The 23,687-nt window shown below is 36.0% G+C and overlaps 2 protein-coding genes across 9 annotated transcripts in view; both read right to left on the bottom strand.

The window, feature by feature from the left end:
* Positions 1-1,239: 1,239 nt before the first annotated feature.
* LOC127417901 (uncharacterized) lies at positions 1,240-4,203 on the bottom strand. Its single transcript, XM_051658202.1, has 6 exons — positions 4,168-4,203; positions 3,715-4,065; positions 3,226-3,579; positions 2,755-2,880; positions 2,483-2,514; positions 1,240-2,316 (listed from the first exon to the last, which is right to left on the bottom strand). Exons 1-6 carry the CDS (start codon positions 4,187-4,189, stop codon positions 2,173-2,175), a joined length of 1,029 nt encoding a protein of 342 aa, XP_051514162.1. The 5' UTR covers positions 4,190-4,203; the 3' UTR covers positions 1,240-2,172.
* A 3,186-nt stretch (positions 4,204-7,389) lies between these two features.
* The window catches only part of LOC127417138 (mitogen-activated protein kinase kinase kinase kinase 2-like), a 29,976-nt gene continuing 13,678 nt past the window's right edge, over positions 7,390-23,687 (bottom strand). For 6 of the 8 annotated variants that reach the window (XM_051656895.1, XM_051656990.1, XM_051657396.1 and 3 more), the window contains 19 exons: positions 23,483-23,541; positions 15,979-16,025; positions 15,853-15,891; positions 15,633-15,666; positions 15,377-15,530; positions 15,112-15,281; positions 14,215-14,256; positions 13,835-13,919; positions 13,589-13,668; positions 13,257-13,317; positions 12,408-12,531; positions 12,248-12,306; positions 11,982-12,085; positions 11,240-11,423; positions 9,216-9,284; positions 9,041-9,127; positions 8,813-8,883; positions 8,598-8,653; positions 7,390-7,873 (listed from right to left, as the gene is read on the bottom strand). In XM_051656895.1, the coding sequence (XP_051512855.1) occupies positions 7,786-7,873; positions 8,598-8,653; positions 8,813-8,883; positions 9,041-9,127; positions 9,216-9,284; positions 11,240-11,423; positions 11,982-12,085; positions 12,248-12,306; positions 12,408-12,531; positions 13,257-13,317; positions 13,589-13,668; positions 13,835-13,919; positions 14,215-14,256; positions 15,112-15,281; positions 15,377-15,530; positions 15,633-15,666; positions 15,853-15,891; positions 15,979-16,025; positions 23,483-23,541 (1,613 nt within the window). In that variant the 3' untranslated portion in view covers positions 7,390-7,785. Of the gene's footprint in view, positions 7,874-8,597; positions 8,654-8,812; positions 8,884-9,040; positions 9,128-9,215; positions 9,285-11,239; positions 11,424-11,981; positions 12,086-12,247; positions 12,307-12,407; positions 12,532-13,256; positions 13,318-13,588; positions 13,669-13,834; positions 13,920-14,214; positions 14,257-15,111; positions 15,282-15,376; positions 15,531-15,632; positions 15,667-15,852; positions 15,892-15,978; positions 16,026-23,482; positions 23,542-23,687 lie in introns of those variants that run through there. The other 2 variants (XM_051657074.1, XR_007893273.1) reach the window with 2 other exon arrangements.

Consider the following 23,687-nt stretch of genomic DNA (forward strand, 5'->3'; position numbering starts at 1 on the left):
AAAATATATTCATATTTTTTTACACAGATGCATAATTCCATACCACTACATATTGTGCTGCTGGGCTGGCCTGTCAGGGAAGACATTATCTAGCAGTGTCATCTTGGGCTCTGCTGAATATTCATTTGATAAGACTGTCAAGTGTGTCAGAACATGTGGTGAGGTGAATGGAAGACAGGTCACAGTGGTGGACACACCAAGCTGGTGGAAATTTCTGCCAAATCAAGTGAATGCAGATTCAGTGCAAACCGAGGTCCTGAAGGCAATGGCTTTTTGTTCTGAATCCTCTCATGCTATCCTCTTGGTTATACCAGCAGACACATTTGTAGAAGAGCAATTGGAGGTCATATTAGACAATATGAAACCTGGAGAAAAGGTCTGGAGGCAAACCATGGTGCCCTTCACATGGGGAGGTTCATTGGGAAACAAGTCAAATGAACATCACATTGAAAGTGATGGGAACGGCCTGGTGAGACTTTTTGAGATGTGTAGGAAAAGGTATCTTTTTTTTTTTTTTTTAGTGCATGAGGAGAAATGATCGCACACAAGTAAATGAGTTACTGGAGAAAATTGAGGAAATGATGGTGGAAAATGCTCTGCTGACTAGCAATGAAGACCAGGGAAGGACACAGAATTCTCAAGAAAGTTCGAACAGAGGATGTAAAAAAAACTACTTTATGAAGAATGGGGTTATGATTAAAGAGATGCTGAGAACAATGATGCTTCAGGAATTTGTGAAAAGCAAAAGGAGCATAGATCTGCCTACAGCTTATATGTTCACAATTTTGCAGTAACTTTTCATTGATTTCAAAGTCTAAATCTCACAGTAATCTCATCATTATGCTTTTATTTTGCAGTGAACGGAGAGGCAATGAAGACAGAGTTATTTGTCAATAAGCATCAAATTAAAGATGCACTTGACAGGGAATGAAGTCAACGGGAATCAGTTGTTTGTATTAGAATGCACTATGTGCATGAACACCTGAACGCCCATGGTGAGTTAGAGGAAAAATTATAACAATTTTATAATAACAAAGGCTTTGTTTGATTTCCTTGTGGCAGAAATGTACTCAAGTGCTGATGAAGAGGACAGACAGATGGCTTTGCTAAAGTGAACAGCTGGTTTCAGTGGAATTATTTATCCGACTGTGGAAGTGTTTGCAGTTATGAGGCACAAGACATGAGTACACAGAATGATCAATGAATTAATAAGCTGTTAAAGCAATTTGATATGCATGGTTTAATATTTATCATATTTAATGTACAGTAAGTGTTCCCACATAGTCTCATGACAACTTGTAATAATTTGTAAGAGATGGCAACATTGTAAAAAATGGTATGACTTTTATGGTTAAGTTTAGATTTGGGGGTTGGTTAAGGGTTTAAGTTAAAAAAAACACATCTTTTGTTGCTTCATGAAATTTGTTTGTTTGTTTACGGTACAGCTCATACGATTTCTTATGATTTTGCCAACTGTTGGCAAAAGCTACTGGGCCGTAACTAGTGGGGTGAAAGGTGGTAATGATTCTAAGGGCCCAAAGGTCCATGGATGCCCACAACAAATTCAAAACTGTATTTGTTTAATAGGTAAGGGGCCCAGAGCAATATTCAGTCAAGGGGCCCAGAAGTCCTTGCTACGGCCCTGCACTGTATTGAGCTAAATCTCTGTTGATTGAAAAAAAGCTCTCATGATACAATTTCTGATTGACTGGAAATCACATATATGTGTTTTTAGGGTAATTGTATACGTAATAATTACTAAAAGCGACCACTGACTAAACAAAAACAGCAAAACAGAAGTCTTTGAACTAACATGAACTTGCAATGAACATTTGTATTTTTATTAACTAACATTAACAAACATTGATAAATGATGTAACAAATATATTGTTAATTGTTTGTTCATGATACCTAATGCATTTACTAATGTTAACAAATGGAACCTTATTGTAAAGTGTTACCGGTGATTCCCTAATCTGCATTAGCAAACACAAAATATTTCGATATATTAAACAGCAGAAAAATCAATTAAGCAGGCTATATCCTTTTTGATAGTAGGATGTTAATTGTTAAGGCTGTTGATGTTTTTAAAATATTAATGTCTGTGTCAATACAGTTCAATATCTGTAAATCTTTTACAGGAAGTCAAAAATATTTTGTGCCAAGATTGTGTTAAGGCATGTGATCTCTAGGCTTGTAATGGACTTTACTGTACTCTGCCATCTCTCTGTTGTTTGATGCCCTGGTTCTTCTGGTAGATGAAGGGACGGGCATAAAACTCACAGCTGCATAATTTAAAATGCCCGAGTCTCCAGTCTGTCACAAACACAATACTCATCAGTTAAGTTTTTTCTCTCCCCCTCATCTGTTTCTAAACAAAATCACATTTGTATAAAAAAAAATAAAAAAAATTTTTTAATAACTTTTTATGAGTATGGTGATTCACAGATTTCTCAAATAAAGAAATGTAAACTCCACTTACCTCACATGACTGAGATTCTGACTTTGTGGATCCTTCAAAATCATTGAAAATCAGAAAATTGTTGTTTAACTTTAAAAATGTCAATGAAAACATTCTGTTACAGCTGTTAACATTCACATTTGTCTCAAGAATCTTGCATAGCACATAATACATTATTTAGGGGTGTACATTATTTCAGTACACTATATTAGGGTTGAACATGTATACCCAATTTTTTTCATCAGGTATTAGATGAACTGCTTATCTCATGGACAGTGCGAGTGCAGTCCTACCTCTGTGCCTTTTTCTCCCGTTTTTGCAAAGATCAACAAGTAGTGTAACAATTACTATCAAAAAAACAACATTGGATGATATCAAGAACAGCAATAGAGGATCCCAAATATTTTCATTCTTGTTGTCTGAAATAGAGAAAAAGATTTTTAAGAAATCTTTCACTTTAAAGATACCTTTTTATCATATTTAGTATTTTATATACAGTATATATATATATATATATATATATAAACAATTGAAAATGACAAAATTATATGTTGGTTATAACTATAACATAGATTGTAATTTCTAAAATGTTTACACACTGCAAGAACTGTTCAACTGTGAAATTATGTTCTGGGCAGATACATTTCCATGACTTAAAAGATACGACAGTACATGCGAAAGTTGCAATTACCAAAGCAGATAGCAAATGGTTATTAGGCATTTTATTTGGGTTACAGGGTTACAGTGATAAAATAAGGGATTACCTGTGTTTTTCAGTGTGGTTCCTTTTCCAAACATTATCTCCCCACATGCCACAATGGCACAGTAGTAAATCCCAACATCGTCAGAGAGACTAATGTTCCTCTTAGAGAAATCATAAACACATCTGCATGTTTTAGAACCTGCCTCAGAGCTCCTTTCACACTGATCATGTCCACCACTATGAGTGTACAATACTGCTGGATGAGATTCAGTTGCACCATGTCTGAACCAATAGACACTATGGTCCTCTGCACAGCTCTCAGTAAGGAACTTGCACTGGATTTTTACATTGTCCCCTTGACTAACTGGAAGTAACTCTGGTTGCTGTTCAATATTAAAGTCTTTGCTCTCAGTTCCTTGGTAGATGCAAAAATATGACAACAATTAAATTTGGTTGTTGTTGCTGTTGTTTCAAATGCCAAACAAGGTATGTATAGTTAATAGTCAACTTTAAATATAAATCTATGAGCTGGTAGCAGAATAGGTTTTACCTTTAAGCATCAGATATGTTCCAGAATTAAATTCTACTTGATTCAAGAATCCTGTCCCACAGTAGTAAATTCCAATGTCCTCCTTGGTTGTAGCTGTGATGTTGAGGTGAAAAGATTTTTCACTCACTGAAACAGTGAATCTGCCATTTTTGAATTCATCCAAAATTCTGATGTCTGTCAAGTAATTGTATGATAGTGCAACTGGCCTAGGCATTTGACCAATGCTCTGTTTATACCAAAATATTGTGTTGGCAAGTTTTGTTGTCAAGTAGCATTTGATTGTCACATCATCTCCCAGCCGAACTGTTTGTAATAATGCAATTTCACTTCTTTGTGTTGGTTGGACTCCAGCTAAAACAGAACATTGAGATTTCTTTAAAACAGTACATATATGTATGGTATTGACCTAAATGTAGGCCTATCCGAATGAGAAAAAGAAAATGTGCTACTTACAAGCCCAAACGATAACCAACATTGCCAAAATGATCATGTTTTGAAGGAGCAATGGATGTGTGGTCATGCTCTTTAGAAGACTTGCATGTGATACTATTGGTCAGTTTCAAACCAAGACAGACTTGAATAAGAAAGTGATTGGTTGAAAATAGATGTGGCATCTCACACTACACTCCCCAATTGAAACTTCTAAGAACCCTCTAAAGACGAGCTGGTGATCAATGCCTTTGTCAACATCTTCTTTGTAATAAGACGTGCAAGGCATGCAAAAATCTGTTTTTGAGGTTATAGTCATTTGCTTCACTGTTACACATCAAATTTGTCAGTCTCCAAATATACAGATAATTCATATATTTGTTATGATTCATGGTGTAAGCCAGTGGTAAATCTCCAGAACAGAGTGGTCCCCATTTAGCAAACAGAACCCTATAAAAATGGGTTCATGCAGTTGTTACCTTAAGATGCAATTTCTACTTGATCTGACTCTTTAAAAAAAAAAAAAAAAAACTTTCGTTGCTGTACTTAGTTTGCATTCAGCTGAAATGTGTTCAGGTTGATAAAGTCATAAATAATGTATTATGATAATAATTAATAATATGAATAATATTTTTGGCTTGTTACAACATGAAGCACATTTTTAGGTAAACTGACAAAACATTTTTATAGTGTACTTTTGTCTAAATATTATTCGTGTTCTTGTAAATGGGTAAATTCACCAAATCCTTCAGCTCAAAGCAAGAAGTAGAAAACCATTGACCAATTGTAAAATCTGAATTTAACATTTAATGTTTAATTTACTGATGGGAAAATCTATTATAAAGACAACTATGGCCTTTACTGACACTGTAAACGAGCAAGTGTCTAAAATATTTATTATACTGTATATTTTATAGAAATGTTCTAAAACATGTCATTTTTTTATCAGGGTTATATATTTTTTCTTTTTACATTTGAGAAAAAAAAATTTTTAATTTTTTTTTTTTTTCTAAATGTTTTTGCCTTCCAGATAATTAATAAATAAATCTAATTCTATCCACAACACATATAAACACAACACATATTTGAACTTTCCACAAATCTGAAACTTGTATTTATTTATTTTGACGAGCTGTATCATGTTCAAATTAAAATGTTTGTGGTTTGTCTTGTTTTCTTTAAGATAGCAATCAGAAAGAAAAACACCAACCACATTAGCACCATATATAGTATGTGGAAAACAGGTCACAGTTCAACGGCCATTCGCTGTGTATGTGAGAGTGAGTGATTTAAATTATAACACTGTCTGTGAAAGTGTTCTGCGGCCATAGTGTTAATTCGTTGGAAAAAAAAATCAGTAGACCTCTGTGCGTCATTAAACCTTTTTCTGCAAAGCCAATGTAGGTGGGTGATTGTGGCAACAACAACATATCAACATGTGACTATGTGGAGTAAAAAACAACTTGTTTAAAAATAGATAACGTTTTTCCACAGATGCTTAAATGACACTGTATAAATAAAAAAAAATGTGTTGTTTGTATTTTGAAAGTTTGAATCTCTGGTCATCTTTTTATCCTCACAGCTTTAACTTTATTATGACTATTAAATTACATATGAACAATAACCAGGGCCATTGCTTAAAGTCATGGGGCAAGAGACAAAATTGTTCTGGGTGGGTCCCCTCTCCCCTGAGTTCAATGAATAGAATCTATAGAAGACCTTAAATGGCCCTATAGATAATGTATCTTCTGCTGTCAACCATATTATACCTGCTGTTACTAATTATAAGGCATGCTTTTTACGTATTTACTGCACAATATTTACTCTTATGTTTATTTAGAAGAAACCAGTGGTTGTGACTATTTAATCATTACTATAAAATTGTACTCTTGCCTTCCTGTTCATTTTTGAAACATTTGTCTTGTTGTAATAATACAATAATTTCTTAGGTTACAGCTCCACCTTGAGGATGGGCTTGAAAAAACATTTAAATATTAAACTTGAGATCATGAAACCAATGCAGAGCTGACTGCAAGATAAACTAAAACACATGAACTAAGGTTATTTAAGATTATTTTAATACCTATTACTTTTTCTATCCAATTGAAGTACACTTACTCCAGGAAACTAGCAAGTCAAGTACAGAGGCTTTAGAAAATGTTAGCTTTTTTTGGCCTAATGTAATGTAGCCACGTGGAGAAATTTAATGTAATTGAACTCGTCATAAATTGGACGTGGCCCCTTTAAAGAGTTTTGCAGCACCAGCTTTCAGATACTCTCTCATGTTAGAAACGTGAGAACATACATTGTGCAAGAGAGCTCCCGGTTTTGTTTATTGGTTGATAATACTTTGGGTAAATATCAAATTTTGCACAAAATGCTCATAAATTACATTAAATATGTGTTCAGAAGAGTTGTATGTTAAAATTGAGTGTTTGTTATGGATCATTTTTTAAGGATGCATATGAATGGCATGTGTGGAGTTTGACCACATTTTAATTTAGTATTAATCATATCTTATTTAATGATTTATAGCCCAGAGTGTTTTCCAGAGTGTTGAAAACATGTGTAATGAGAATTTTATTGTTTGAACTGTTATGCATGTCCTTAAAACCTGGTTAAAAATGCATAAAATGCTTTGAGTGATTTAAGCATGTGTTAAATGCATAAGATGCTTTGAGTGGTTTGAGCAAGTACTTAAGTGCATAGGATGCTGTGAATTATATAAGCATGTATTAAGGTGATGTATGTATTTTCTTTTTTCACATTAGCCTCTACCATATTTCATTGAACCATATTTCATTTTTGTATCTCATTTCTGTTATCATTTTGAATTATTATTATTTATTTTTTTACATATATACAGCCCCATCGACCACTGTTTTTTTCTTCTCTTTTTTCATCAGCCGTCAGAATAAAAGCCCAAAAATATATTTTTGTATCCTGTGTTGTTTCTTTACAACCGGCTACATAATACTGTGAGGGGTTATTCACAATGATAAGTGAAAAGCCATCAAGCCATCAAGAGCTTCCATTAAAGAAGAGAAGCTACAAAAAAACTTACATTTTCCATACTTCAAACACCATGAGGCAGCTGGTCTTAAAAGTAAAAAATGACTGCTTCACACATAATATGGTACAATTACAAAAGATAGTGCAATCAAATCATCTCTTAAGCTCTTCCATTCCCATGTACTGTCACATAGCAGTCTAACAATCAGTTAATCAAGGACATGACTAATAAGATATTTGGTACAGTTTGATTTAATCAGTTTATCAGTATTATAGTCCATTTATTACAAAATGACTACATTATTTTTTTACTTAAAAACAGATGTTTAATCCAACACTCATTAATCGACAACACGTTACGAAGGTATTTTATGTTAATCGACATCAAAAAAGAAAACACCTTTAGAGGGACAATCAAAGAGAGGCTTTACTTTCTGTACCCTCAAAATGTGTACCAGTGAGATCGACAGGAGGGCAGTACATGCATTCAGAGGAAGAAGTACAGTTCTTACAGTCACTGTTATACCAGCTTTCATGTGTCCTGCCTCTCGAAGGTCTATTTATTTATTAATGAAGCATAATATCAACAAGATCTCCAGATTCCTCCCTGTTCTGTCCGCTGGCATTTCCTCAGTAGCTGCTCTCGTGACCAGTCAAAATGTATAAATTGCTAGTAGCTAAAGGGTTTTCAGTCGGGGTGCTTTGTAAAACAATGTCTCTGTAAAGCAAGATTTGAGGAAAGTAAACAAATAAATTAACAAGATAGAAATGAAATGTTTATTCACTTTAAATGAATGTTAAGCTATATTAACAGATTACCAGAGAGAATAATTTCATCCCTCAGCTTTTTTTGTAAATAGCAAAAATCACAGTTACAGTAACATACTGTATATGCAATGGAAGTATAAGGCCAAGCAATAAACATTCAAATACACATTGTTTCTAAAGTAAAGCCACAAGACCTTATACATTTTCACATTATACATGTTAACACAAGACTAGTGTGATAAAATTACATACTGACCTTATCTGTGTACATTACTTTGCAATACTTTAACTTCAATGTCATGACCACGTAAAGCAAGTTAACAGTAAACTTGGTAACTTTCACATACGTGAAAGGTGCCAGAATGGGACTATTTACATTTACAAACCCCACTTACAGGAATTGCGCCTGTAACACTAGAAGTTCCTCCACCAAGAAAATTAGTCCCACCTCAAAGAGGATGATTAAGAGGATGATGTAATGAATATAAGTGCATTAACACAAAAAACAAGATGCATATTTCTGCTTTTAAACCCCTTTAAAGCAATTTTTGCTTTAAAACAAAAAGGGACGAGTCAAAATTATTGTATTATTTACTGTTGACAGAGCGTAACTTGAACCAGGAAAAAAATTTTAAAAGGAAAAACAGCACGAGACAGGAAAAAAGAAAGAATACCTGTGTGTGCCTAAAACTTTAAACACTCGGCTTTCGTCTGTGATTTCCTGTGTTTTCTTGGAAGACACATGAGAATTACTTTAGAATTATGACAGCATCTCTCCAAAGTAACTGTTACAGCTATTAATCCACAAGTGATGACAATACGTAGCCATACATGAATCATAATACACTTAATACACAATAACAGACAGCGCATCATCACAGTCCCTCACCTCACAGTTGTGCAGACTGCACCCTTTCAGCCCATGTTTCCAGAAGGCTAAAACACTTTCTTCTAAACAAACTGTTGAAAAATAACACATTACAAATACATTAAATAATATAAGTCACTTGTGCTACTAGCTTACACATTTATTTGTATAATATAATATAATATAATAAACAGATATGTACTGTATACAGTATATTCCCTGTTAGGTTTGTTCAGCCTGATGTCTTACCTAAAGTCTCAATAGGGAAGTCAAACTCCAGTTCAGATGCTAACTCCTTGCTGGGGACACCTTGCATATTGACAATTTTCACTGTTTCTGGAAGATGACAGCGAATATCACTTGATTTAGAAAGAAGTCATATGTGAATGGTTTATTACTTGACTCATATATGCATCATACATACTTTCCAGTGCGATCAAGACCGTGTCTCTGTCCAGCTGTGTCACTTGTACAGCTCTTACTGTCTCACTGTCTAAGGAAAGACAGGAACAGACAAAAATCACACATTCACACACTTTACAGTCAAATTAAAATCAGTAGGCCAATGTGAAATCTGCAAACATTTTCATGTTTCTTCACTGATTGTGGGAGAAAGTCTGTGGAATTCTGCACAATGGATTTGGATATGATAAAATATGTTAAACAGCTGAGAGTATTTCTCCTATTAGTAGCTGAAAGCAATGTCAACTTTATTGATGAGCAAACATGCAAGGGGGAACAGGTGTGTAGAACTTTGTGAATTCTCAAGCCCTGAATCTGTGCAGGTTTAGAAATCAGTTATGTGACTGTTTAAATGTACAGTGCATCCAGAAAGTATTCACAGCGCTTCACTTTTTCCACATTTTGTTATGTTACAGCCTTATTCCAAAATGGAATAAAATTCATTATTTTCCTCAAAATTCTACAAACAATACCCCATAATGACAACGTGAAAGAAGTTTGTTTGAAATCTTTGCAAATTTATTAAAAATTAAAAAAAATGAAAAATCACATGTACATAAGTATTCACAGTCTTTGCCATGACACTCAAAATTGAGCTCAGGTGCATCCTGTTTCCACAGATCATTCTTGAGATGTTTCTACAACTTGTTTGAAGCTACCTGTGGAAAATTCAGTTGATTGGACATGATTTGGAAAGGCACACACCTGTCTATATAAGGTCCCACAGTTAACAGTGCATGTCAGAGCACAAACCAAGCCATGAAGTCCAAGGAATTGTCTGTAGACCTCCGAGACAGGATTGTATCGAGGCACAGATCTGGGGAAGGGTACTGAAAAATTTCTGCAGCATTGAAGGTCCCAATGAGCACAGTGGCCTCCATCATCCGTAAATGGAAGAAGTTTGGAACCACCAGGACTCTTCCTAGAGCTGGCCGCCCGGCCAAACTGAGCGATCGGGGGAGAAGGGCCTTAGTCAGGGAGGTGACCAAGAACCCGATGGTCACTCTGACAGAGCTCCAGCATTTCTCTGTGGAGAGAGGGGAAACTTCCAGAAGAACAACCATCTCTGCAGCACTCCACCAATCAGGCCTGTATGGTAGAGTGACCAGACGGAAGCCACTCCTCAGTAAAAGGCACATGACAGCCCGCCAAAAGGCACCTGAAGGACTCTCAGACCATGAGAAACAAAGATTGAACTCTTTGGTCTGAATGGCAAGTGTCATGTCTGGATTAAACCAGGCACCGCTCATCACCTGGCCAATACCATCCCTACAGTGAAGCATGGTGGTGGCAGCATCAGCGGCAGGAACTGGGAGACTAGGCAGGATCGAGGGAAAGATGAATGCAGCAATGTACAGAGACATCCTTGATGAAACCCTGCCCCAGAGCGCTCTGGACCTCAGACTGGGGCGAAGGTTCATCTTCCAACAGGACAACGACCCTAAGCACACAGCCAAGATAACAAAGGAGTGGCACCGGGACAACTCTGTGAATGTCCTTGAGTGGCCCAGCCAGATCCCAGACTTGAACCCGATTGAACATCTCTGGAGAGATCTGAAAATGGCTGTGCACCGACGCTCCCCATCCAACCTGATGGAGCTTGAGAGGTCCTGCAAAGAAGAATGGGAGAAACTGCCCAAAAATAGGTGTGCCAAGCTTGTAGCATCATACTCAAAAAGACTTGAGGCTGTAATTGGTGCCAAAGGTGCTTCAACAAAGTATTGAGCAAAGGCTGTGAATACTTACGTACATGTGATTTTTTTTTCTTCCGTTTTTTATTTTTAATAAATTTGCAAAGATTTCAAACAAACTTCTTTCACGTTGTCATTATGGGGTGTTGTTTGTAGAATATTGAGGAAAATAATGAATTTAATCCATTTTGGAATAAGGCTGTAACATAACAAAATGTGGAAAAAGTGAAGCGCTGTGAATACTTTCCAGATGCACTGTATCTTCATGCTATAGGAACACATGGGGTTCACCTACCTGCCTGAGGACTGGGCATGCCGTTCAGTTGGATGATGTCAAACTTTAGCTGTTGCTCTTTTTGCTGGTCATCATTTCTAGGGGGGCATTTCCAGACGCCCACACAGAGCTGAGGAAGCTCATCGGTCATTAACACAAGAAGCTCAAAGACGGGCAATGGGTCTGGAAGGGGCACCGCTATGTGCTTCAATGAGAAAATTAGAATATTTTTTTTTTTTTTTTTTTTATGAGAAATTGTAATATAATTATGCATGTTTACACTGGAGAAAACATTACTATCGTTTATTAGTTTTCATCAATGAATCATTCACTGTTAAACTGAAGTGCCTGCCAACTTACAACTGAAATTGGGTATTGTGTATATAATGTATCTGTATATTTATCTGTACATTCTATCTATGCATCCATCCATCCATCCATTTATCCATGCATCCATACAAATTGCAATGAAAAAAATATATAATCCTAAAAATGGTCTTCATGTGATAACATTGAAATTAACTGGTTTTATTCACTGAATCAACGTAAATACACCAACAAAACGAATTATAAGGTTGATAAGGTAGAAATAGCTCCTATTTCTCCTATATCTATCTATCTATATATCTGTTTGTCTGTCCGTCTGTCCATCCATCCATCCATCCATCCTATCATCATAAAACAATGCAGATATATTTGTACTCCACAAAAGTAAGCAGACAGCATGTTGCATATATGAACAAAATTCAAGCAAAGCTGTTACCTTCAGGTGCATGAACTTCTGCAATGGTTCATACCACAACAGCAGAACAAGTCCAGAGGGAACAGCAGCACACAGGAAAGTGCTGTCTGTGTATGGATTACGAGCTAATGAAGAGAGAAGAAATATTGTGTGGAAATACATTTGATTCATGACTTTTGTTTCATGATTCATGAAGTATCACCAGCTAAACATCAATTTTAGCCCATTTGAAGATGTTAGAACAAAAATGAACATTAGTCCATTATGAGGCAGGAAATCATCCTCACCCACACTGCACTTTCGACAACCCTTAGTGTCTGGGATCTTCACAGACACAGCAAACTTCCTAAAATAAAGAAGTTGAGTTTAGAATGAATAGCGTATAATAATAATTTGAGTTATTAAACTAAAAATGTCAGTCTCGATTTGACTTCAGTTGTAGTTGACCTGTGGATGATCCGATCTGTGAATCGGTTAGTGCCGAGTGACAAGTGACCCTGCTTCCTCTGTAAGTGCCCACATTGCTCAAACAGAGCCGTTAGTCTATGAGAGTAGAGCTGAGATGATTTTCCTAAGAAATTAAAAATAAAATACAGCTCAGAGAATACTGTGGTGTGCAAGTTTTGTATTATAAAGTATATAAAAATAGTTAATAAAAAAATAAAAATCCTATCACTATTTATTCACCCTCATCATTCCAAACCTGTATGATTTTTTCTTCTGCAGCACAAAATTAAATGTTAAGCAGACTGTCCGAGATGCTAATTTTCATACAAAGGACAAAAAGTACCATACAAGTTATATCTTATCTTATCTATATACTGTAAGGTTATAAGATATCATATTATTTTATATTCTTCTGGTTATATGGTGTTGTGTGCACTGAGTTTAACAGAATGGAGGAAAGATTTTTCCTGAATAACAATGTCAATTTCTGTCTATTCCTCACACAAAGCTATTGTACGTCTTTAGAAGACCTGGAATATAGTGTGCAAGTTGTATGGACTTCTTTTATGGTACTTTTTTGTTCTTTTTGGACCTTGACTGCCCAAGTCCCCATCCACTTTTGTTGTATGGAAAGGAGCAGCTTAGACATTGTACTAAACATCCCCTTTTGTGTTCCACATAAAAAAGAAAGTCATACTGGTTTGTAATGTCATTTTATGGATGAATTATTCTTTTAATATCCCTCTTGCATATGTTCACTAAGATGTGAAAATCATTTTAGAAATGCAATCTGATTGCAAAATCAAATCTGGTTGCAGAATCATTTGTACCATTAAAATGTATACATACCAGAGATGGACATTAAGACATTATTCATGACATAAAGCCAAGTGCACCTCTGTGGAAGCAACTGCAAAGGAGGTGAAGAGGTGAAAACATATTAACCATTAAAATAAGGCATTGTATGCTTGTTCTTGTGTTTTCCAAAAATAAATAGTCATTCAGTTCAAATACTTGAACATGACATTCAAAGTTTTAATAATGTAATGAAATGTTTAACACATGTGAACTTAGGTAATGAAGGATCTAATGATCTAATCTGAGTTTGTATATATATATATATAAGATTATATTTGTTTATTTTATTTTAATATACACACAAAGGTAACAGCTAATGGTACCTTTTCTAAGGTGTCTTCATGAAGCTCATTTAAGTTAAGAATGTAGACACCCTCCTCTGCCCCTAGAATTAGATACTGATCTAGAGAGAAATGATTGAAGAATCAAATATTACATTTAAAAACTCTCTGGTTCTGTTAATACTGGTGAATTTCAGTTATTACTAGCTACATTACAGGTTTTTCCAATCCATATTTATACTGTATTCGATTTTAATTTCATCAAAATTCAGTGTCCGAAGTCTGTACCTCTAGTTTTGGGGAAAACCCATGTCTCAGCACAGTGAATTTTCAGTGGGCATCCATTAAAGACTTTGGTAAAACAGGCTCCCATCTACGCAAGATTAAATATTAAGATGTGTTCATAAATACAGTGAATTTGAGATAAATTGCAAAATAGGTAGCCACTGCTTTAATTTTTCAAGATAAATTCTTAAACTCTACAAATATGAATAATGGGGCTAGAAGTACATTAATAACAAATACCGTAAGTCATTAATTAATTATTTGTATTATTATGTGTTCTATTGCACTCTCATTTAGCATTAACTGGGTTTACCACACTCACTGCACTGTTCACTAACAGGATGGTCTCATTGAGGAACATGCAATTAGGTGGTTAAACTTACATAGACTTGGGGAGTGGGAGGAAGTCCATGAGAATCAGCTCTCTATGAATTAAAGGTTAAAAATACAGTTTCTGTATAATCTCTTTTAGTCCAAAAAAATTGTCAGTAATACTTTTAGTGGCTTAGAATATAAATAACAGGATTAATGTGTTTTAAAAGCTTTATTAAAAATGTTCTAGTCCCAGGCTTTGTCCATGGTCCTGAATCATCTAGCATTACTGTAACACAATTACATTTTTGACAGTAATGACACCCAATTAATCCATCCATTCAAGTAATATTTTAAACAATTAAACTTGTAAAAATAACTTAATTAGAGGGAAAAATTACAAAGAATTTCTTTAAATTGTGCCATTGTGATTTGTTTTCTTTCCTTAAAATCCAAGAAATGTGTTAACGTGTTAAATAAAAAAATGATATCAATCATGATTAAAAGATTAGTTCACCCAAAAAAACAAAAAAAAAACAACAACAACAACGAAATCTGTCATCATTATAAACAATGACAAAAAAAATGTTTTGTTTTTTTTCATAACACAAAGTTAATGTATGGCTTCAGGAGTCTTATATATAGTATATACTGTATATACTGTATATATATAAAATGCGAAAATTGTATGAACCAGTACTGTATCATCACTTTTCATGTTCTTTTTCTGTCATTTTTGTAGTTTGAGAGCAACCATGAAAGCCATATGGGTTTGGAACAACAAAAGGGTGAGTAAATCATGTCATGATTTTCATTTATAGGTGAACTACCCATTAAAATACATGTAATGATTGACAGTCCTAATAAAAACATTCATTAAGCTGAGGTGTGTTACAGTGTGTGGGATAGCAGCATGTAATTTTGAGTGTAAATGTGTTATTTCATATATGCAACATTGTGTAACTCACAGAGTCTTCAGTTTTCTTCCTCATGGTGCTCCACTCCGGGGAGAGAGGCGTGTCTCTGCTGAGAGTTCTTGTAAGAGTCTTCTGTTGATCCTGCGTATCTTTCCCATCAGGAACACAAGGGCCACTGCACCACTGCCGCACATCCTGACTGCCTGAACACCTCAACAGCACTACAGAAAGAATGATGCAGTTATAATGAAAAGGTTCTGGCATTTGTAGTGTGGTGAATAGCCCATTTATTGTGGGTATGTGCAGGTTGTAATACCTGATTTTGGTGCAGTATCAGGGCACAGAGTAGCACTTGGTCGAAGCGTCAGGTCTTTGTCCTCCAGATCGGAGCCTAAAGATCTCATGTGAGGTAGTGATGCTGTAGCAGAGGCGGGTGGTGGGATGAACAGTCCACTTTTCCTCTCACTCCACTGTAAAATCACAAATCATTAACATCCTTACATAAATTGTCATCTGATCACACATTTCATTTGCTCATTGATCTTGTTTTTTCTAAATTTCTTATTCCGTACCTCAAAAAAAGACAGCCTTTTAACTGTCAAACTCCTGAAAGAGATCAAGCTGAATCAATGTCATGACAAGACAATCAAATTATTTATGTATAAACATTCCTCATTGTGTCTGATATATTATGTTATAGGATATTTTGCCATTGATGACAGAAATGGCACATTTGGATTTTCTGTATGTAGGCTACAACTCCACAAGATGGCGACACAGAGCATGTCCCACCTCTGCTGCAACTCCTCCTCCACACTCTCCAACAGACCCCTGCATCAGTGAAAACCATCCAAATTAATAGTTATTCACAGTGACTGCAATGAAATTCTAAGTCTATTTAAATGTATCAGTTCTTACGGTGACTCTGGTTCAGCTCCAGATATGCTCCAATCATCGCATGACCCCTAAGAACATAAATATATGTCAGCCTTTTTCTCAGAGATATAACTATCAATTAATGGAACAGACAGAATACTGTATGAAATGTTATAAGATGTGGTTTGTGTTTAGTTACTCTTTTTGACTTTTTGAAGTAATGAGAATCTAATGAGAATCACCATTAACCTGTTGATGTGCATGCTCCAATTTATATATCAATATATCAATTTTAAAAAAATAATCAAATTACAAAAATGTATTAGTAAATCATCTGGACACATTATAGTAATGAGAACATGGGATAAAATGTGCTTAACTATCATGATAACATGTCATGCCACAATGTAAAAAATCTTAAAGGAATAGTTCACCCAAAAATAATTTAACCACCCTTGTGTTGTCTCAAACCCATATGACTTTCTTTCTTATGTGGAACATAAAAGCAGATGTTTTAATGAATACTGTGGTCCTTCTTTTCAATAAATGGCTGTGGAAAGTGCCTCACTTTGAAGCTTAAAAAAGGGTTGTTTCTCACAAAACCTAATGTAGAGGAGAGCGGGGCACAAACTTACACGGGGCTAGTTGTAACACACAATGTTGGTTAAGTTACTCTAAAAAAGTAATTAATTACTGACTACTAATTACATCTTCTACAGTGTAATTAGATTCCTGTACTAATTACTCTGAAAAGTAATTGCATTACTTATTACTAATTACTTTCTAAAACCCTGATCAACCTCGACCAGATGAAAATACAAGGATAGACATGAAACTGTTCTTTTAATTCTTTCAAATAAATCATATAAAATCAAATAAATTATTCATGGGAGTCACATGACACCATGTGAGGATCAGACATGTGAACGGCAAGTTCTGCGCACTTTGCTATTTTATTTATTTATTTTTTTCAATTTGGAATGCCCAATTCCCACTAAGTCATGAGGGCGAAGAGGGACAGGATATGGTGAAATTCCTGGACGGGCTCTTTCCGAATCTGCTCGACACAGCAGGCCATAAGCTGGAAATCGAGCGAGCTCACAGGGTTCCTGTTCGGCGATTCGTGGAGGGAGACAGACCTTGATCAATTCTGGCCAAATTTCTGAGATCATCTGATAAAGATCTTGTGTTACACGAGGCGAGGAGTAAAAGAAGGCTTTCTTGGAAGAACCACAGCATTTTCTTGTTCCCAGACTTTGCGAATTCAACAAGAGAGAAACGTGATCGATTCAAGGAATGCAAGAAACTTTTACATCAACGGAAGGTCGCTTTTGCACTGATATTCCTGGCCAAATTGAGAATAGATGCTAAGGATGGCCGTAAAACATTCACATGCCCACAGCATGCGATGTCCTTCATAAAGTCAATGGAGTGAGTAAGTCATCTTGTTGTACTCACGTTGCAGCCGAGTGGACCGGCTCACTGAACATTTGCTTGACTGTTTGAAGAATCTGCACGCTCTTTTTGTGCTGGTTCCACCTACCAGCTGGAGTTTATTTTGTAGAGTAACACACCTTCAGGACAGTTTTATGGATGAATCTACACGCTCTTTGTGCTTATGTAACCCACCCCAATATTTGGAGTTTGTGTTAAATATGTATTTTCAGTGTATGTTTAATTTTTTTTATTTATTTCACTTTCCTAATACATAAAAGGATCAGACATATATTTTCATTTTCTTGGGCTAATTAGACGTATTATGATGACGCGCTGTGTGGAGGCGGAGTCACATGCATCAGTTCAGCCAGCTCAAGGGTAGAGAGAAGAGCTGCATGTGTGGCTGTCGTTAATATACTCCATTTATGCATTTGTTGAGTTGAATATATGTCTGAAAACACTTCTATTGTGTTAGATGTGCCGCTCGGACTAGTGGCGATCAGATGGCATATTTCAGCTGTGTTCAGTGATGTTCGGGCATGAGAGAGAGAGCAATGCTGGATGTTCCAAAATGGAGGACGACCATCAGCTAAAGGACGCAGCCATATGGAAAAGAGGTTTCTTTGTTGCTGTTCGTTGATTGAGGAGACTTTGTAGTCATTTTCACATTAAACTGAACTGAACAACGAACATATACACTACACATAAATAATACACAGGACTGATTGAAATTTGTACTGATTTCATTAATTGCATTGTGTTGTTATTGTTTTTTTGTTGTTATTGCTGTTGTGCCTGTCATTTTGATATTTACATACAATTGCTATTTTTTTTGTTTTTTTTGTTTTTTTGTTTAATGTGTAAACTGTGATCATCAGTAATACTGCTGCTGAGAAGAGAGAAAGACAAGTGGTTCATATTGAGAATACAGTTAAAGTTTATTCAAACTAATACTGTGGTATGGTTTATTCATTCAGCTGGATATCTGCAGCTGGTGAAAACTTCAGGTTGCGGTCACACATACACTTTTGAACTTACATGGTTATTGTTTCATACAAGTTGAGAGGGTCTTGTGAAACCCCGAACTCAGGACTCTAAATATTAATTGAGCTCAGACCCATTGAGATAATTTTTTTTCCTCTTCAGATGCATTATTGTGGCCCTGTGGTGGGGGTTACATTTATTCCGCCTATTTGATGGAGGTTGTTTTGTGGAGTATTTCTTGCAAAGTCAATGGAGTAAGTCATTTGCTTGCACTCATTTTGCAGCCGAGTGGACCAGCTCACTGAACATTCACTTGACTGTTTGAGAAATCTGCACACCTTTTTTTTTTTCTTTTGGGCTGGTTCTGCCTAGCGGCTGGAGTTTATTTTGTAGAGTGTCACACCATTAGGACAGTTTTATGGATAAATCTGCATGCTCTTTGTGTTTATTCTGCCTATTGGCTGGAGTTTGTTTTATAGATTATCTTTTGCTGTGTAATTCTGTCTCACAAAATGTTTATAGAAACACTGGACTAGAGCAATGGCAAGGCTGTCGCAGAGGTTCTCGTAGGCATGCATGGACTGTTTGAGTTTGGAGGGATTTTTTTTTTCAGTTTGTTTTGTTCCGAGGAATGTTTGGGTTTCGATGGTTGAACTAATGTTGGAATGTGGTCTTTATAACCTTGCTTTTGACACACAATCTATTTTGCTTATATGTCAAAATGCCAAATGTTAATATGAGTGTATTGTTTCTCTCCACGTGGAATGTGAATGGGTTGGGGCACCCCATAAAAAGAAGGAAGGTTATTTCTCTTCTTAAGCGTAAGAAATTTGATATAGTGTTTCTTCAAGAAATGCACCTTTCTCCACAGGAAGCTGAAAAATTTGGGAAGATATGGGGTGGCCATTTTTTTTATAGTGCTGGCTCGAGTAAGAGCAAGGGAATCATTACGCTGATAAGTAAACATCTACAATTCAAATGTTTCAAACGGATTAAAGATAAATTAGGAAGAGTCATTATTGTTTTAGCTGAAATTCAGGGACAAAGTCTTATTTTGGCTAATATTTATACACCTAATGTTGATGATCAGGGCTTTTTTATAGATCTTGAAGGGATGCTGCAAGCCACTGGCACCCCTCATGATATAATATTGGGAGGAGACTTTAATCTTTTGATGGACTCAGTCCTTGATCATAGTAAAGCAAAAGTGTGCAAGCCCCCTACAACAAAACTGACGCTTCATAGGATGTGTAAAATTCTTGGACTTATAGATATTTGGAGACTTTTGAACCCATCTGGTAGGGACTATACATTTTTTATCAGTCCATAAGATTTACTGTAGAATAGATTATTTTTTATATATATCTAACTCCATCATTTCATCTGTTGTTGATTGCTCAATTGGAAACATTTTAGCCTCAGATCATGCCCTGGTGTGTTTAGAGGTGTTGCCACATATGGAGAAAAAAAAAATCATATAGCTGGTGCTTTAATGTATCCCTTTTGCAAAATCCTGAATTCCAACAAATGCTAAAGGCTGAAATCAATGTCTATATGGAGACCAACTGGTCCTCAGTATCCTCTGTGGGCGTGGCTTGGGAGGCTCTTAAGGCGGTTCTTAGGGGTCAGATCATACAGTATGCCTCATTCACCAAAAAATCCAAAGCACAACAACTCGTGGAATTGGAAGGGAATATTAAAAGTGCAGGCAGAGCTGAAACGCCGAATGTCCTATAATGGCCTCAGGGAATTGACCCGATTGAAACACAGATATATACTATTTTGTCATGGAAGGTGGAGTTTTGGCTATTCAGGGCATGACAGTCATACTTTGAGTCGGGGGACAAAGCAGGGAAACAGCTGGCTAGATATATAAAACAGAGAGATTCTTTTTCTACCATTCCCTCAGTGAAATCTGCTGGTGGTGAAATATTTAACTCAGCCATTGATATTAATAATGCTTTTAAAGAATTCTATCATGATCTCTATAGTTCCATGTCTTTGTCTACTGATGAAGATATTAGAAACTTTGTGGAACCATGAGAACTTCCTAAACTTGGAGGAGCTTGGCGAGGTAATTAAGGCCTTGCCTACAGGCAAGGCTGTGGGGCCAGATAGCTTTGCCGTGAATTTTTTAGATCTTATGCTACAGAACTGGCTCCACTTTTGCTAGGAGTTTATACAGAATCATTAAAGAATGGAAAGCTTCCGCCAACCATGACACAAGCCTGGATCAGTCTGATTCTTAAAAAGGACAAAGATCCAAGCGAGTGTAAGAGTTACCGTCCAATTTCCCTGATCCAGCTAGATGTTAAAATATTGTCAAAATTTTTGGCTAACAGATTAAGTAAAGTTATGACATCTCTTATACTTGTAGATCAGGTGGGGTTTTTTCGGGGCTGTAGCTCTTCTGATAACATTAGGCATTTCATCAATATCATGTGGTCAGTGGCGAATGATCAGACTCCGGTCACTACCATCTCACTTGACGCCGAAAATGCGTTTGTTATGGTAGAATGGGATTATCTTTTTAAGATTTTGGAAATATACGGGTTCGGGAATACTTTTATTGGATGGATTAAGTTACTTTATATACACCCGGTAGCGGCAGTACAAACAAATGGATTAATTTCAGATTATTTTACTCTGGATAGGGGCACCCGGCAGGGTTGCCCTCTTTCCCCATTATTGTTCGGTCTTGCCCTGGATCCATTAGCAGCCGTGATAAAAAGGAGGAGGATTTTCCAGGGGTGATGGCAGGAGGTGTGACGCATAAGCTTTTGCTTTACGCAGATGATATTTTATTATTCGTCTCTGACCCTACAAGATCTATGCCTTGCCTCCACAGAATTATTAATTCCTTTTCTAAATTCTCAGGATACAGAGATAATTGGTCTAAATCCGAAGCTTTGGCTCTGACACTGTACTGCCCAGTAATGGCTTTTCAGCAGGGTGCCTTCCAGTGGCCCAAACAGAGCATTAAGTATTTGGGTATTTTTATCCCAGCAAATGTGTGTGATTTAGTTAGAGTTGATTTTGACCCTTTAATAAAACGTTTTTCGAGCGATGTGGGCAGGTGGGCTTCATTACATGTATCTATGATTGGGAAGGTTTAATGTTATTGAAATGAATTGTATTCCAAAATTCAACTACCTGCTACAATCTCACCCTGTAGATGTCCCGCTCTCTTATTTCAAGCAATTTGATAGCATAGCGAAGTCCTTCATTTGGAATGGTAAACGTCCAAGATAACATTTCAGTAAATTGCATAGGCCGATTGACAAATGTGGGCTAGGCCTACCCAAGGTTTTATTATTATGCATTCGGTCAGACATTTGGCTCATTGGTCACTTCCACCTGAGAGAGCCCCTCCCTGGTTTTGTTTTGAACAGGAAGTTCTTGCCCCTATTTTGCCATTGCAAAGCCTTTCTATCAAACTAACCGGAGAAGTTAAGTTTTTTTTTTTTCTTATTTTTTTGTTGTGTGTATACTCAAGTTTGACCACAGGGATATTTGTTGAGGGTCAGGGTGGGGTTGGGGATTGGGAGGGGGAAAGGGAACAATGGGGGTTAAATGCTGATTCTGTGAATGTATGTTTTGCTTTTCTGTGTCAATTGTGTGAATCAATAAAAAGTGTTAACAGGAAAAAAATTATTATTCATGAACTGGCCAAAGAATTTAAGGGGGCTGCATTCAATTAGAAAACATTTTACATTATACATTTTAACATTAGTCATTCAATTTCAATTTTAAATTTACTATTGTTTTATATAGAATTGTTCTATAGTCTATACAGTATTTAACACAATTACATCAGAAGTAACTGTAATTAAAAATTGAAAGTAATCCCTTACTTTACTTTTTTCAATGAAAAAGTAATTTAATTTCAGTAATTAATTACTTAGTAATGAATTACACCCAACACTGGTAACACACATGGTTTAAACGTTTCCACACATGCTGGTAAGATGAAACTTCATTTGTTTACTTGCTGCCATATCAATACTGTGTAGAGGAAAGTTCATTTTCATCTCTGTTTTTAGTGTTTATTTAATGATAAATGAGGCAAACTTGGTATCATTTTAATCTCTAATCTGTTAGCTAGCACCATACATAGTCTTTTCATTTTTAGCTAGCCAGCAGAAGTGACAAGCCAGGTTAAATCCCAGTTGTGCTGACGGGACATGTTACAATGTGTTGCAATGTGCCCCAGTTAGAACAAACTATATGCAATTCTATGCGGTCAGATATGTAATTTACATAATTCCTTTTAATGTGTGTGCGCACGTGTGTGTGTGTCTTGTCATCAATCTATGCATTATTTCAGCCAATTCTGTGGCTTATTTGTGTATTAATTGTCAAGTGTCAAAATTATTGCTATAAAATATATATGACAAAGTTAATAAATGGCTTATATTGACATAATATATCTTCTATTTATTTTAATTAGATCAGATACAATTGCGACGTGGATTTTAAGCTGTCATAAAGGTCATGTTACAATGTGCCCCTCGGCTGTTACAACATGCCCCACCTATGGCTACGTTTTAACATTTCACTTTCCTTTTTTCCAGGTAGATGGCGACAAAAGTATACGCTGTATTTATGAAACAAGTCCACATATTTGTACCAGATAAGTGTACAATTAATGTGAAAAAATAAAAAATACTTTGAACCCCAAGTGCATTTACACAAACTTAAGTAAACCAGTTTGTGCCCTGCTCTCCCCTATGTCTTCAGAAGACTTGAAATATCACACACAAGTCACATGGACTACTTTTATGATACTTTTGGGTCCTTTTTAAGCTTAATAGTGAGGCACTATCCACTGCCATTGTATTGAAAAGACGGACTGCCATATTCATTAAAACATCTCCATTTGTGTTCCACAGAAAGAAGAAAGTCATATGGGTTTGGAGCAACATGAGAGTGAGTAAATTATGAATTTTTTTTTGGGGGGGGGGTAGACTGTTCGTTTAATGGTCCAACAAATAAGCTTAATTTTCTTTATGGGAAACATTTCTTTATGGGATGCTTGTTTTTTCTTTTGATTTTGGGATGTCACCCGGAACGTGTTTTCGTGAGATTCACCCAAAATGAAAAATAAAATAAAATAGCTACTGACCAGGTCAGGGTAGGGTTCAGTCTCTTTCCTCCTTGGAGGGGTAAACTTGACCTGGTCAACTGAATAAAACAAGAAGCAAATCTATTACTCATTTATATTCTTTATCTGCATCCTTTTTTTAATAAAAATATATATAAATCCAGACAATATTAGTCTGTGTTCAGTGATCCTGTTTTGTTTTTTTTTGGGGGGGGGTGGTTGATAA

Source organism: Myxocyprinus asiaticus, chromosome 1 (genome assembly GCF_019703515.2).
Source record: "Myxocyprinus asiaticus isolate MX2 ecotype Aquarium Trade chromosome 1, UBuf_Myxa_2, whole genome shotgun sequence".
NCBI classification, from domain to species: domain Eukaryota; kingdom Metazoa; phylum Chordata; class Actinopteri; order Cypriniformes; family Catostomidae; genus Myxocyprinus; species Myxocyprinus asiaticus.

Coding starts and splice junctions, on each gene's coding strand:
- LOC127417901 (XM_051658202.1), bottom strand. CDS start 4,189: ATGTTGGTTATCGTTTGGGCTT. Junction 4,066..4,167: donor GTTGGTTATCGTTTGGGCTT/GTAAGTAGCACA, acceptor GTTCTGTTTTAG/CTGGAGTCCAACCAACACAA. Junction 2,515..2,754: donor CGGGAGAAAAAGGCACAGAG/GTAGGACTGCAC, acceptor ATGATTTTGAAG/GATCCACAAAGTCAGAATCT.